Source organism: Drosophila sechellia, chromosome 4 (assembly GCF_004382195.2).
Source record: "Drosophila sechellia strain sech25 chromosome 4, ASM438219v1, whole genome shotgun sequence".
In the NCBI taxonomy this organism is placed as follows: domain Eukaryota; kingdom Metazoa; phylum Arthropoda; class Insecta; order Diptera; family Drosophilidae; genus Drosophila; species Drosophila sechellia.
This window is the reverse complement of record NC_045953.1, coordinates 1,221,458-1,237,506: the sequence shown is the minus strand read 5'-3', so window position 1 is coordinate 1,237,506 and position 16,049 is coordinate 1,221,458. Positions and strand designations below refer to the sequence as shown.

At 33.6% G+C, this 16,049-nt stretch overlaps 1 protein-coding gene across 1 annotated transcript; it reads right to left on the bottom strand.

Moving 5' to 3' along the window:
* Window positions 1-6,608: 6,608 nt before the first annotated feature.
* LOC116801920 (putative uncharacterized protein DDB_G0282499) lies at window positions 6,609-8,730 on the bottom strand. The gene is given in 5 exon segments (XM_032723888.1): window positions 6,609-6,755; window positions 6,808-7,573; window positions 7,576-7,848; window positions 8,324-8,550; window positions 8,601-8,730. Coding segments are annotated over 5 exon segments (1,386 nt in total). The 5' UTR covers window positions 8,645-8,730; the 3' UTR covers window positions 6,609-6,679.
* Window positions 8,731-16,049: the final 7,319 nt, after the last annotated feature.

Below are 16,049 nucleotides of genomic sequence, written 5' to 3'. Positions count from 1 at the left end.
CTGACGGATCATCATGATATTTAGACAGTATTGCTTTTATTTGAACCTTATCATTTTTATCTATCTTAGTCACCTTGTTTAATAGCGGTATTTTTAAATTTTTTAGTATTTTATTGCCCTTTTCTTTAAAATCCTTGCTAAGGATCTATTCAAAGAACACTTCTGCACTAAGAAAAGTGTTATTTACTTGCCTGATGAAATCGACTTTAAAATATTTCAAACTGCATATATTCTAATCATAAGTTCCGACAGTTTCACTAAAACTATGAAAACCAGTAGTAAACTAAAAGACATTCAAAAATACGCACAATTCGAGGAAGTCACCCTGGTATACCTGGTATAGAAAAACTCACACTTCAGTTCAAAGAACTTGACTATTACCCTGATTATCAAAAACGCATCCAAAACATCACAAACGAATGTCAAATCTGTAACATCGATAAAACTAAACATAGAAACACAAAATTTACCCTTGAAACAATCTTCATTTTAGCAAGAACCCCTGCATATAACACTGAACAAAATAAAGTAAACAAAATTGACAAACTCAATGAAAATAGACACGACTTTAACATAGACACAAACTTCAAAGAGTCCCCTTTAGTTAAAACAAAAACGACTAACCCATTCAAAAAGACGGGAAATTTAAGACAAATAGATGAAAACATTTCGAAGAAAAAAATAGAGGTAGAAAGATAATAAACTATAAGTATAAGAAAAAGAAAATTAATAAAAGTAAATATAATAACGATAATTCCAGGCCTACTCCCGAGCATGATACTCTATCGACAATTAACGCACAATACCTAAACGGCTAATTTAAACCGTATAAATAGATTTACCGATAAACCACGAATATCATTACTTATCTATTAACTTAAATAAAATAGAAAATACTTATGAAGAACTTAATAATATTAAAAATTCATCTTGACTTAATTATCACACGAACGAAATTCTGATCATATCCCACATTCGAAGAGAAATAACCAAAACACCTGTTTTTAAAACAATACCCTACCCAGACGGAAAAAGTAACATACTAACCGAAACAATACATGGCAAATATTTTTCACACAATAATCAATCATACACGGCAAGTTCTCAAAGCTTAGTTGTAAATAAATGTATACCTGGTATACTAAACCAGGTCCCAACACAATGTAGATACAGTAAAACACATTCTGATTTTGAAATAAAATATGTAGAATCTAATATAATCACAACTTGGAACCGTCCCAAGACTATCCTTAACCAATACTGTATCTATAGAGAAACTATAATAGAAGGAAAGGAAACATGATAAAAGCATTTAATTGTTCTGTCCAATTAGAAGAAATATTAATTACCAACACAATGTTAGACTATACTCAAACTATTTATGTAAACAATAATGTAACAAAACTTAAACCAATCGAATACATTCAGGCAAAAGAAATAATCAAACAACACAATCAGACGAATAATATCTTTTAAATAATAACACTTACAACATTAATCATAATAGTTATTAGTGTAATATGGTACTTTATCTATAAATATAACCCTATACCCCAAAAGGTAATTGTAAAATTTAAAAATGAAACCCTAAAAAATGAAAATATTATAAGTCCAGAAGCAGACAATACTGCACCCCCAATACTTCTGTATTGTACCATAACCTAAACCCCTGAGGACAGGCTTTTTTCTTAAGGATGGGGAAGTAACATATCTAAACCCACAACTCCCCAACCACACACACTATTGTAAACAATCACACACACGAAATGTAATCAAAGATCTGAGCCCTTCGATTATGCTTAGATGTCATTTACGCACTGCAAAGTGCAAAAGTCCGAAGTACAAAGTCTAGACTCTGGGGCAAGCCAACGGGCACGTCCCCTAAACATTCGATCACTTGGCGAGCCAACTGAAATAACAAAAACTTCCCCCCACACAATAATCTCAGGATTCTCAAATTAGTCCTATTTTTCGGGATCTCCTCTCTTAACCGGAGAATAAGCGTTGATAACTTTATTGTCTTAAACTTCGCTCTTAGGCTATCCCAAGCTGCTTATATAAACCCAAACATGTCCCCATACATTAGTTCAGTTCTGAGTACGTTATCAATCGTTATCAATAACCCTGCTAGGCCCACGTCAACTTCGAAGTCCATTATTTTTTTTTATTCGCACGGGTCCCACGGCCACACCTCCCGCCCAACCGACCGAGGGGCGCTGCCGTGTATCGTACGGGTCGATTCGCGAGAAGATATAGACGCGATATAAAAAATAGAACAGGAACGAGAAAATGAATATAATGTAAAATAACTATATTAAAATCGATTGCTTTAATAGCGGCAGAGAGTCAAGATTACTAATAATAGGATAAAGTCAATTATAGTCAGAACATAAAACTCTGTAAGGGTCATGCAACTCATAGTTAGATCTACAATCATTTAAGATAAGGGGTATATAGTTTCCAGTGAATCTAATTGGAACCGAGAAGTTAAGCCGACTAATCAAGTCGGGACTCTCAACATCCCCACGAATAAGCTTACAAATAAAGACTGTTCCAAGCATAGTTCTACGGTTAGCTAGGGACGGTAAATTAATTAAAAGAAGTCTACTGGAATAAGGAGGTAATATACGGTTTGCATCCCAATTTAGGCGCCGCAAGGCAAAAAGTAAGAAGTTTTTTTGGACCGATTCAATGCGGTCCGAGTGGACTGCGTATTGTGGACTCCAAACGGGGGATCCGTACTCGAGAATCGGACGGGCTAACGAAATAAATAAGGTTTTAGTCAAGTAAGGATCATCAAATTCCTTAGACCACCTTTTTATAAAACCAAGCACACCCCTGGCCTTATTGACAATAGACAAAATATGGTCAGAAAATTTTAGTTTTGGGTACAAAGTGTTATTCTGTCCAATAAGCACCCACTTAGAGTGTAAGTCGTGCGTATTGGGTTGGTCATAAGGTCATAACTTTACACTTGGAGCCATTTAAGTCTAATATGTTATCACGGCACTATATTTTAAATCGGTCTAGATCGGATTGTAAGTGCAAACGGCACGAAGTGTCCCTGTACTGGAGGCATAATTTAACATCGTCCGCGTACATAAGTACACGCGAATGTTTTATTATTAAGGGGAGGTCGTTAATGAATAAAGTAAAAAGAAGCGGACCAAGATGGCTCCCTTGTGGGACACCGGATGTGACTCGGAGAATAGAAGATGCAGAATTTTTAAAGAGGACTTGTTGTGTCCAGCCATTCAGATAGCTTGAAATCCAATTTAGAAGATCAACAGGGAAACCTATAATATCAATTTTTTTTATTAGAAGGTAATGATTAACAGAGTCAAATGCTTTACTAAAATCAGTGTAGTAACATCTGTTTGAAGATTATTTTTGAAACCCTGTATTACGAAAGAAGTTAGCTCCAAGAGGTTAATGGTTGTAGATCTGCGTTTCATAAAACCGTGTTGACACGGTGATATGATTGATCTACAAAGGTGGGAATTGTGAAGATTCCAGAGATAAGGTAAACAGTTTCAGTAGAGGCTTGCCCAAGGCTTCCGCACAGAATCTGAGCACACAGCCACGGATTCCATCGGGACCTGGCGAATAGACCGGTTTAACACGCTGAAGATCGTTAAGCAGTGAGCTTTCGTTAATAGTGGGTCAAAATATTAGATTCGACTTAGATATTTTCTTAGGTGTGTCAACTCTTTATTAAACCAAAACGGTTTAGAGATTGACGGATAGTACATCGGAACACAAGAGTCAAAAAATAAATATTTGATTGTTTTTCTGGGGACCACATTGTGCCAGGTATATTAAAATCACCTAGAACTACCAATTGGTCCCTGTCAGACAGTTTATTCAAGATGGACTGGATAGCGGACAGATGATTCTGATATTCTGGGAATTCAGAAGATGGCGGAATATACGAGTACGTAATATAAACTGATCTGTCGGAAAAAGACAGCTTTACACATAAGAATTCCGAGTTACGGGAATCGTCCAAAAGTAACTCCTCCGACGCTAGGGTAGATATAATCGCAATTAAGACTCCACCTCCCCGTCTGGAGGGACGGTCAAACCTATATATAGTGTACATACCTGGGAAGACTTCGGAGTTAAGTATCTCCGGCTTTAGCCAAGTCTCTGTGAGCACTATTACATGGGATGCAAATGAAAGACTATCACAATACAATTTGCTTAATTTCCTACGTAAGCCTCTAACATTTTGATAGTTAGTTAGTTTTTTGAAGAGGAAGAAGATGAAGAGGCGGATGGTGCAGTGATCTGGCCACTAGAGGGAAGTTTAATTCCCACGGGTCCCTTTTTCTTATTTTTGATCTTAGCTTCGAACTCTTTTACCACCATACTATCCGGCCAAAAATCACCCGAACATACGGTCGAAAAGAGCTCGTTTGGGACAGATATCTTGAAAGATGAAATGTCCCTAGCGTAAGAGAAGTTAAATTTTTCCGCTTTTATATTATCGGCTATTGTTTTGTCTTGTATATAAGACAATACATCAGACGATGTTTGATCAGGGGAAAGCCGAGAAACGAAAAGTTGTTTCTTTAATGGAACCACCGCGAGGGGTTTTGGCCCTGCAGATTGTATTTCTGAAGTGCCAACTTGTGCCGGTAGTCCGGACTCAATGTTCCCTTGTGGTGGTAAACTAATAAATTTCATCTCGTTCGCAACCACAAGGCAAGCATCACAACAGTAATTTAGACTTTTATCCTTTGCTAGGTCATCACTTGTACGGCCATTAAAACCAGCGCACTTAGTATGCACCATTCTATCTACATAGCCAACAAGTCATTTTTGTCTACTCAGGTTTTATAACCTGGCAACAATTTTTATAAAAGCAGACAACATTTACGGTTTCCATGTTTATCTGAAATCAGACCACTGTGCACGACAACACAAGACCAAAACTTTCAAGCGAGCTGTTAAAAGAACCGCACGAGAGCAGTCTGCACGCTGAGAAATTTAGATTTTGTGTGGGAGAGCGAAAGAGAGAGTGAAAGCGAAAAGTGCAGTTTATGTGCATGCAAAAAACAACACCAAATACCACTGCGAACAACGCACAAAAAGGGAGAGTAAACAAAACACAAAGACGAAATATGCAAAATACTTTGTATATTTGTTTAAACTACTGCACAAATCACAAAAGAATCACTCGCGAAGCGAACGGATCTTTAATAATAATTTTAAATATAATAAATAAAGAAGATTATTAAAACCCTCGGCTGGTTTGACAAACACAAAATAAAAACCGGGGCGCAAAAAAAAAAAAAAACACTACCGTTCCCTTTGAAAACTAATAGACGAGTTTTGAAGAAAGCATGTCTTCCTTTATTTGAAATAATAAAAACGTTTAATAATACAGAAAAAACGTAACTGTGTTCTTTTTTTGTTAAACTCTCGGTCTGAATTCGTAAATATATTTAAATATTTATAAATATTTAGGAGAAACGAAAAAGATCACGACGCTGCAGTACAAAAAGTCAAAGATGTTCATAGAGTAAACATTTGTTATTTTGAATGACAAAAACACAGCAAGTTAAATTCTTGGGGCACATTTATTCAGACAAAGGCATTGAAGTAGATCCGGAAAAGGTGACAATGATTCTTTCATTCAAAGTCCCCAAAAACAATGTGGAAACCCGAAGTTGTTTAGGTCTGGTTACATACGTTGGTAAATTTATACCCGACCTGTCCAATCCAGAATTCCAAAGGAGATTGCTACCAAATGAAATCAATTTTAACTGGGGCGAGGGAAGAAAAGGCTTTTGAAGACCTAATGATACTGCTTTGCGTTGCGCTAGAAGCAGTACTTTTCCAATTCAATACCACCGGCGATCCAAAGATTGTTTCGCTTACAAGAACAGTTGTTTTCTCATTTTATTCCCCAATATGTAGCTTCTGCCAAAACTTCTGATAGAACGTGCGTGTGGCACGTGGCCAAGTGCAGCTGAGTTAAGCTTAAGTTTATTTTTTATTAAGGCTAAATTAGTCTCGAATATTCTAGAAATACCTGTGGTATTCACCAAAAAGAACAAAATGACAGTTCGGATGGTGTGATCTGCAAGCGTTCAAAGTTCAAATTCTTTTCACTCGTATATATAAGTTGGTAGATTTATTGGAACACAGAAATTATACGTCTGGAGTCGCCAGTGACAACGTGAAAAGAGAAAGAATTCCGCGACGTTCGGTGCGGTTAAACCAATGTGGCGTTGCAGAGATGATATGAAATGCGTTGGCAAAATTTGTTGGCAATTCCACAAAACTAATAAAAATAGGAAAAAACGTCAAAACATTTTTCAAGAGTTTCCGTGGCACTTTTCGGCGGCTAGTCGGCGTTAGAGTGGTCGTGGTAATATGGGTCAACTATAATCTCAATCTCTGTAATCTCTCTATAATCTCTTTATAACCGCAACATTCTAGCTTTTATAGTTCTTGAGATCGATATGGTTATACGATTATTATACCCTTTTATTCTTAGAGTATCGGGTATCAGAATATATTTGTGCACCAGATGTGCTAATTTGTTTATACAAAGTTCTTATAATACGAGCCAGTTTTTTATTAAATCTGAAAGGGAAAAATTTCCATGTCTTTAAATATTTACGTACATAAGAAATTTAAATAAATATTTTTTTGAAGATCAATGTTGTTACTGTCCACAGCATTGGTACATGAAATCATTGGGCAGAAACGTCTGGTATAACGAACAGTTACAGCACGGAATACTAAAAAGGTTACAATATTAATTAAGATAATAAATTTTATTTAAATAGTTACCATCTGCATAGATCGCGCTCCTCTAGCTTGACACGGAGCATATCAGAGGGTTTTACCAATCGACCAAAACGTAAGTTTTCCTGCATATAGCCCAGACTCTTGCATCTGTAACGACCCTTTACCCGGTTTAATACGCCCTCAGCAGCTTTCGAGCTTGTTTTGTTTTTGCTCCTTGAACCTTGTGTTTTATCGGTGATGGCATACTTTCCCGTTTTATTGCCCCTTATCTGTTTTTTAATGATTGTGGTTTCGGAATCTACTTCAATATTTTTGGGATTTTTAACACTTTTACCACTACGGTTAATTTTATTCTTTCCCAGGTCCCATTTTATTTGTTCGTTCGACTGATCGTTGAAGTCAGAATCACCATGATCAATTTTAATTTGAAGTTTCAAGTCGAAATTCTTTTTATTCTTTTCTAGATTTAGTGGTTTAGTTTCTTTCGCATCATGGTTACTATCCGGCTTTTCAGTTTTACTTTTTTTTTTAATCTTTTCATTCATATTGTCATTAAGGTTATTTTCATAGTTTTCCGGCTTTTCAGTTTTACTTTTTTTTTTAATCTTTTCATTTATATGTTCATTAAAGTTATTTTCATAGTTTTTCCCCCTCCGATCCTTTCCATTTTCGTTCATTTTTTTTACAGCTTGTCCTTTGTTTTTATCAAATTTCATTGCATCGTTTTCATTCAAGTGCATATCGATTCCATTATTTCCAGTTTTTTTTTGCACACCTTTTTTATAAAATTCATTTAAATTTTTTTTTTTACTTCCTTGTTTTTTTTTATATTCCATTCCAAACTTGTATTTTTATTCAAATCATTGTCGACTTCACTGGCATCCCATCCTCGTTTGTGAGCACCTTCACCACTGATCCTTCTAGATATTATAAAATCATTCACTTCCCTATAACCCCTTCTTTTTCTAGCTTTTGGTGATTGAAGCTTTTTTAAGATATCCCTTTTTTTCTGCGATTCGTTTTCTATCCCAGCTACGTCGTCGTACTTTTCCTTTTTTTTAAGTCCGTATGACTCGAAATTACCTATAACCAAATAGTCAGGAATAAAAAGAACGAAAACATGAGAGAATGCTATAGTCGATTTCCACCCGTTAGTCAGCTAGTCTGAAAGCGAATGCGGAATTTCAAAAAATTTAATTAAATAGAATAAAATGAGAAAAATGTAAAATGTAATATAATGTAAGTGTGGGCTTGACCGTGTTGGCGGCCTTAGGGCGCTGGAGTGGGCTTGGCAAGAAGTTTTTGAGAATTCGATAGAAATTTACAAGACTAATAAAAGTATGAAAAATATCAAAAGATTTTTTTAAAAGTGTGGGCGTGGCCTTATCTATCCTAGCTTTAGTTTTCCTGAGATCTCGGCGTTCATACGGACAGACGGACATTGCCAGATCGACTCGGGTATTGATTGGTTGAAAACGCTTCCTTCTGTTAAATTTTTTTCAACGTTTCTAGAATACCCTATTACTTTTCGAGTAAGGTGTATTAAAATCATTCTTACCTCTATATTTATTTATTAGTGGTCGATCCTTAGTACTATTCCCTCCATCAAAGACTGTATAGCTTTCTCGACACTGCTTGCGGTTATAATTTTGAATTATTTTATGACAAATTCGTTTTAGCATAGAATAGCCGTGTCCATAGAAATATGAAGTTGTACATTGCCGGTTACATATAAATGGGCACCATTTATCACATAATATTGTTGTCTCAATAGAAGAACTGTGACTGGCAAAAATAAATAAAATTATTTATTCAATCAATTTAATTAATCATACCTAGAAACTGGACAGCATCGGACGCACTCTAAAGATTTAGTCATTATATTAATTTTAACATTTTTAGCAAAAAGAAATTTTAGAAATATGATTACTTGATTTTGTTTTATAGAAGAGTAAGAACATGAAGTTTATCACGCAGCCGACTTTGTAAAACATAAATAAAAAATAAAATTAAATTTCGGTGCTAAACTTAGCATCTTTTCTACTACCCATTTTTCAGATAGTGGGAAATACGGGAATGTATTTAAAACTATGGTAACCATACGGATAGAAATTATCAAGACAAAGAACAAAACATTTTTAAAAACGGCGGACAGAAACCTAAAAAGGCGCACAGAAACCTTCCTATGGTGACTTTCTTTAAGAGCATGGCTCTTTGGTACCCTATGTCCGGAGAAACATCAGCCGATTCAGTATTTAAGTTTATAGAAATTCATATCTTTTGTATTCATGCCCAAACACTAATAAATAATAACAATATTTAAAACTAATAATAAGTACATAATAAATAAAATAAGTACGTGAATAAATACAAACTTAAGTAAGTTGAGGAAACTTAAAAAAAAGTTTTTATAAAAGTTATTTAAGAAAGTTATAATTAAATGGATGCGAAGGAACAAATTATTTATTAAAATTATCACATAATTAAGTTTTTAAGTGTAGTTCTCTTCTTTATATTCTTGTTCCATGAATTATTATTATTTTTATTATTATTATTATTATTTTAATTATTATTATTATTATTATTATTATTATTATTATTATTATTATTATTATTATTATTATATTATTATTATTATTATTATTATTATTATTATTATTATTATTATTATTATTATTATTATTTTATTATTATTATTATTATATTATTATTATTATTATTATTATTATTATTATTATTATTATTATTATTATTATTATTATTATTATTATTATTATTATTATTATTATTATTATTATTTTATTATTATTATTATTATTATTATTATTTATTATTATTATTATTATTATTATTATTATTATTATTATTTATTATTATTATTATTATTATTATTATTATTATTATTATTATTATTATTATTATTATGTTCGTATACTACTACATATACTACTACTTATGTTCGTACTACATCTCCCTCCTTAACAATAACGTAATAATATGAAGTTATTTTCAAGTATATATGCAAATAAATTTTTTTTTGTTTAAGTATGTGTAATAGTATTTGAAATGAATGAGTAAAGAAATATTAAAAAATATATTTATCCATATATCCTAATCGCAATATGAGCGAACATATTAGTTGAATGTTCTGTGACTTCGTTCTACTGTTCCTAATGTCTGGTGATGGTGTGCTGTTGAAGTAATGTTTTTTATCTTCATATATTTGCACAGGTCGTCTATAATTTGGTTTTTATATTCCGTTCCCATGTCCGTTATGATTGTTTTCATTGGACCGTACTTTAGAATAAAATTTTGGAATATAGCCTTAGCAACTGATCTTGCACTTTTATTTGGAATAGGTACCGTTACCAAATATTTTGTTAAATCGCAAATGATAGTAACAGCATACTCATTTTCGTTTTCTGATCTTGGCAGTGCACAGTGGTTTTTTATGCGTTTTTTTTGGCAGAAATTCAAAATGACGACCTATCTTCACCAAATTTGGTTTGTGTTACTCTTTACTTTCCCCAAGATGATTCACAAAGTTTCAAGTGATTTGGTCAACTTTCATATAGCTGTCATATAAACGATCTGGCCGATATGTCATAAAAATATTTACATTACCAAAAAAAAAAAATTGTATCTATTTTTAATTATATTATATTATGATATTATATCTGGGTATCCAAGTTTTCTTTTTCTGCTAATATAAGCTCTCGAGTTTCCTTAATAAATTCAATTTTTAAAGGACGACAAAACCGTATAGATTTTGGCGATCTATTGATCCAAATAATTTTTTGTTCATTGCCTACTAATTTTAATGGCACAATTGTAGTAACAAACAGCGATCCATCATATACAGCACCGATTTCCTCATAACGTTGCTTATAAATACTCTGACCAGTTGATCCATCATATCCATAGCTAAATATTAATTGGCATTCTATCGAGTTTGTATTTGCTTTGAAAGTTTCATACTGCATTTCAAGAATCCGCGAAGTTGTGTGGTTTAAGAGTTGTTGTAACTCAACTTGCGCTTTATTCTCAAAATACTCGATGCCATTTGGTCTAAGCTTTAGTTTAGCGTTAAGAACATCAGGATATGATGGGTAAATATCAAAGCCGTGTACTTTTGTATTCCGTTTTAAATTGATGTATTGGCTTTTTGTAAATCCGTTTTCAAATAAAAAGGCTAATGCATTGTCGACGGACATTTGTGTGGGCTCAGAAGAGAACATTTTTCTTTTTATATTATTGATATTATCGCTGTTACCAGCTGCTTTTAATACAACTGCCATGTCCTTTTCATTTCCTTTTTTTAGCCGAAACTGAAGCAGCATGCAAGAGTAATGGTACAGAATTATTATTTTCATCCGCAAGGTCCGAAGCTAATTTTCTTTTAAGTCTGTCACTAGCCTTTTCATAAACTAGTTTTGGACGACCAACTTTGTTTGGAGTTTTCCAATCAGCGATTATACAAATACTAGATGCCAGCCATTTGAAGTGTTTTTTCTTCAACCTGTCCAGCGATCTATTGCAACCTGGCAAATGTTTCCTTATGTAATCAAAGAAGGACTTAACTTTTTTATTTATCAATGAAATACAACATTCATTTAAATTATTCTTACCAATTTTTTTAAATATATGCTGCCTAACTGCATCCTCAGAGCGACTATTGTTGCTCCAAATGTCAAGCATCTCTGCATGCCCAAACAAGTATTCATCTACAAAAAGGTGCATATGAAACCAGTTGTATAATATTATACACATGTTAGTTAATAACTTGCCGTTAAAATTCTTTTGAAGTGGTTTGCCATACAAAAGTTATATTCCACGAAACACAGCTACATTTGTTAAGTTGACTGTAAAAAAGGTACATAAACAAAACACGATACAACTACACAAAAACATATAACATACACAAAATTTTACTGAACTACAAATCTACATACCTGGCCTACTGTTTTCCATGACACCACCTTAAACTTTTTAATTCTCTGAGGAAATATTAACCGCAAATGTTGCACAATGATTTGCCGCCAATTTTGTCTTACGCATGTTATCGACAATCAGCTGTCTTTGAGAGGTGGGCAATAAGGCAGTGTTGTATAAAAAAGTAAAAATCGACTTTTTTTTATCTAATTAGACTATCCTAAATATAAAGAAACTAAAAATTTTTTTATTCCGTTCAAAAATTTTTTTGACTTTCAGCCGAAAAAAACGCATAAAAAACCACAGTGCAGTGGACCAATGGTATCTATCAAAACTATATCAATGCTGTTGCTGGCGTTTCTGTTATTGTTAAAAGTGTTTTGTAGCATATTGGACTAATCTACTCTAACAATACAATAAATTATTGGGTATAACTTACCGTCAATACAATGTAACTTTTTGTCATAATAAATATAAATATACAAATATACAAAAAGACCACCAAAAACTACATAAGCACTCCAGCGCCCCAGTAATACGATCTAACGCTTATACATAAGCCGATCGCGGAGCGTGGGAATGCTGAGCATGCACTTTGCAGCTCAAGTGGTCAATGCCTTCTGCATACATATGTATATGTATAAATGTAAGTAAGAATACATAAATATAAGCAATGTATGTGCGGGTTAGCTATATACCCCACCTTCAGCACACTTTGATTATTCAAATAAAGAACCTCGAACAGAGCAGAAGCTAAGCTCTTCTTTTTTTAAACATTAAAAGAGCAACCTTCACAGTTTTAGTATGTTTTGTTGTCTTTGCTTGTTGGCATTTTAAACATGTTTTAACATATTTATTTATTGCCTTTGTCATTTGTGGCCAATAGTTTTTGATTTTCTTCAGGGTTCTAGAAATTCCTGAATGGCCTCCTTTTGACGGATCATCATGATATTTAGACAGTATTGCTTTTATTTGAACCTTATCATTTTTATCTATCTTAGTCACCTTGTTTAATAGCGGTATTTTTAAATTTTTTAGTATTTTATTGCCCTTTTCTTTAAAATCCTTGCTAAGGATCTATTCAAAGAACACTTCTGCACTAAGAAAAGTGTTATTTACTTGCCTGATGAAATCGACTTTAAAATATTTCAAAATGCATATATCATATTCTAATCATAAGTCCCGACAGTTTCACTAAAACTATGAAAACCAGTAGTAAACTAACAGACATTCAAAAATACGCACAATTCGAGGAAATCACCCTGGTATACCTGGTATAGAAAAACTCACACTTCAGTTCAAAGAACTTGACTATTACCCTGATTATCAAAAACGCATCCAAAACATCACAAACGAATGTGAAATCTTTAACATCGATAAAACTAAACATAGAAACACAAAATTTACCCTTGAAACAATCTTCATTTTAGCAAGAACCCCTGCCTATAACACTCAACAAAATAAAGTAAACAAAATTGACAAACTCAATGAAAATAGACATGACTTTAACATAGGCACAAACTTCAAAGAGTCCCCTTTAGTTAAAACAAAAACGACTAACCCATTCAAAAAGACGGGAAATTTAAGACAAATAGATGAAAACATTTCGAAGAAAAAAATAGAGGTAGAAAGATAATACACTATAAGTATAAGAAAAAGAAAATTAATAAAAGTAAATATAATAACGATAATTCCAGGAATACTCCCGAGCATGATACTCTATCGACAATTAACGCACAATATCTAAACGGCTAATTCAAACCGTATAAATAGATTTACCGATAAACCACGAATATCATTACTTATCTATTAACTTAAATAAAACAGAAAATACTTATGAAGAACTTAATAATATTAAAAATTCATCTTGGCTTAATTCTGATACGAACGAAATTCTGATAATATCCCACATTCCAAGAGAAATAACCAAAACACCTGTTTTTAAAACAATACCCTACCCAGACGGAAAAAGTAACATACTAACCGAAACAATACACGACAAATATTTTTCACACAATAATCAATCATACACGGCAAGTTCTCAAAGCTTAGTTGTAAATAAATGTATAACTGGTATACTAAACCAGGTCCCAACACAATGTAGATACAGTAAAACACATTCTGATTTTGAAATAAAATATGTAGAATCTAATATAATCACAACTTGGAACCTTCCCAAGACTATCCTAAACCAATACTGTATCAATAGAGAAACTATAATAGAAGGCAAGGAAACATGATAAAAGCATTTAATTGTTCTGTCCAATTAGAAGAAATATTAATTACCAACACAATGTTAGACTATACTCAAACTATTTATGTAAACAATAATGTAACAAAACTTAAACCAATCGAATACATTCAGGCAAAAGAAATAATCAAACAACACAGTCAGACGAATAATATCTTTTAAATAATAACACTTACAACATTAATCATAATAGTTATTAGTGTAATATGGTACTTTATCTATAAATATAACCCTATACCCCAAAAGGTAATGGTAAAATTTAAAAATGAAACCCTAAAAAATGAAAATATTATAAGTCCAGAAGCAGACAATACTGCACCCCCAATACTTCTGTATTGTACCATAACCTAAACCCCTGAGGACAGGCTTTTTTCTTAAGGATGGGGAAGTAACATATCTAAACCCACAACTCCCCAACCACACACACTATTGTAAACAATCACACACACGAAATGTAATGAAAGATATGAGCCCTTCGATTATGCTTAGATGTCATTTACGCACAGCAAAGTGCAAAAGTCCGAAGTACAAAGTCTAGACTCTGGGGCAAGCCAACGGGCACGTCCCCTAAACATTCGATAACTTGGCGAGCCAACTGAAATAACAAAAACTTCCCCCCACACAATAATCTCAGGATTCTCAAATTAGTCCTATTTTTCGGTATCTCCTCTCTTAACCGGAGAATAAGCGTTGATAACTTTATTGTCTTAAACTTCGCTCTTAGGCTATCCCAAGCTGCTTATATAAACCCAAACATGTCCCCATACATTAGTTCAGTTCTGAGTACGTTATCAATCGTTATCAATAACCCTGCTAGGCCCACGTCAACTTCGAAGTCCATTATTTTTTTTTATTCGCACGGGTCCCACGGCCACACCTCCCGCCCAACCGACCGAGGGGCGCTGCCGTGTATCGTACGGGTCGATTCGCGAGAAGATATAGACGCGATATAAAAATAGAACAGGAACAAGAAAATGAATATAATGTAAAATAACTATATTAAAATCGATTGCTTTAATAGCGGCAGAGAGTCAAGATTACTAATAATAGGATAAAGTCAATTATAGTCAGAACATAAAACTCTGTAAGGGTCATGCAACTCATAGTTAGATCTACAATCATTTAAGATAAGGGGTATATAGTTTCCAGTGAATCTAATTGGAACCGAGAAGTTAAGCCGACTAATCAAGTCGGGACTCTCAACATCCCCACGAATAAGCTTACAAATAAAGACTGTTCCAAGCATAGTTCTACGGTTAGCTAGGGACGGTAAATTAATTAAAAGAAGTCTACTGGAATAAGGAGGTAATATACGGTTTGCATCCCAATTTAGGCGCCGCAAGGCAAAAAGTAAGAAGTTTTTTTGGACCGATTCAATGCGGTCCGAGTGGACTGCGTATTGTGGACTCCAAACGGGGGATCCGTACTCGAGAATCGGACGGACTAACGAAATAAATAAGGTTTTAGTCAAGTAAGGATCATCAAATTCCTTAGACCACCTTTTTATAAAACCAAGCACACCCCTGGCCTTATTGACAATAGACAAAATATGGTCAGAAAATTTTAGTTTTGGGTACAAAGTGTTATTCTGTCCAATAAGCACCCACTTAGAGTGTAAGTCGTGCGTATTGGGTTGGTCATAAGGTCATAACTTTACACTTGGAGCCATTTAAGTCTAATATGTTATCACGGCACTATATTTTAAATCGGTCTAGATCGGATTGTAAGTGCAAACGACACGAAGTGTCCCTGTACTGGAGGCATAATTTAACATCGTCCGCGTACATAAGTACACGCGAATGTTTTATTATTAAGGGGAGGTCGTTAATGAATAAAGTAAAAAGAAGCGGACCAAGATGGCTCCCTTGTGGGACACCGGATGTGACTCGGAGAATAGAAGATGAAGAATTTTTAAAGAGGACTTGTTGTGTCCAGCCATTCAGATAGCTTGAAATCCAATTTAGAAGATCAACAGGGAAACCTATAAGATCAATTTTTCTTATTAGAAGGTAATGATTAACAGAGTCAAATGCTTTACTAAAATCAGTGTAGTAACATCTGTTTGAAGATTATTTTTGAAACCCTGTATTACGAAAGAAGT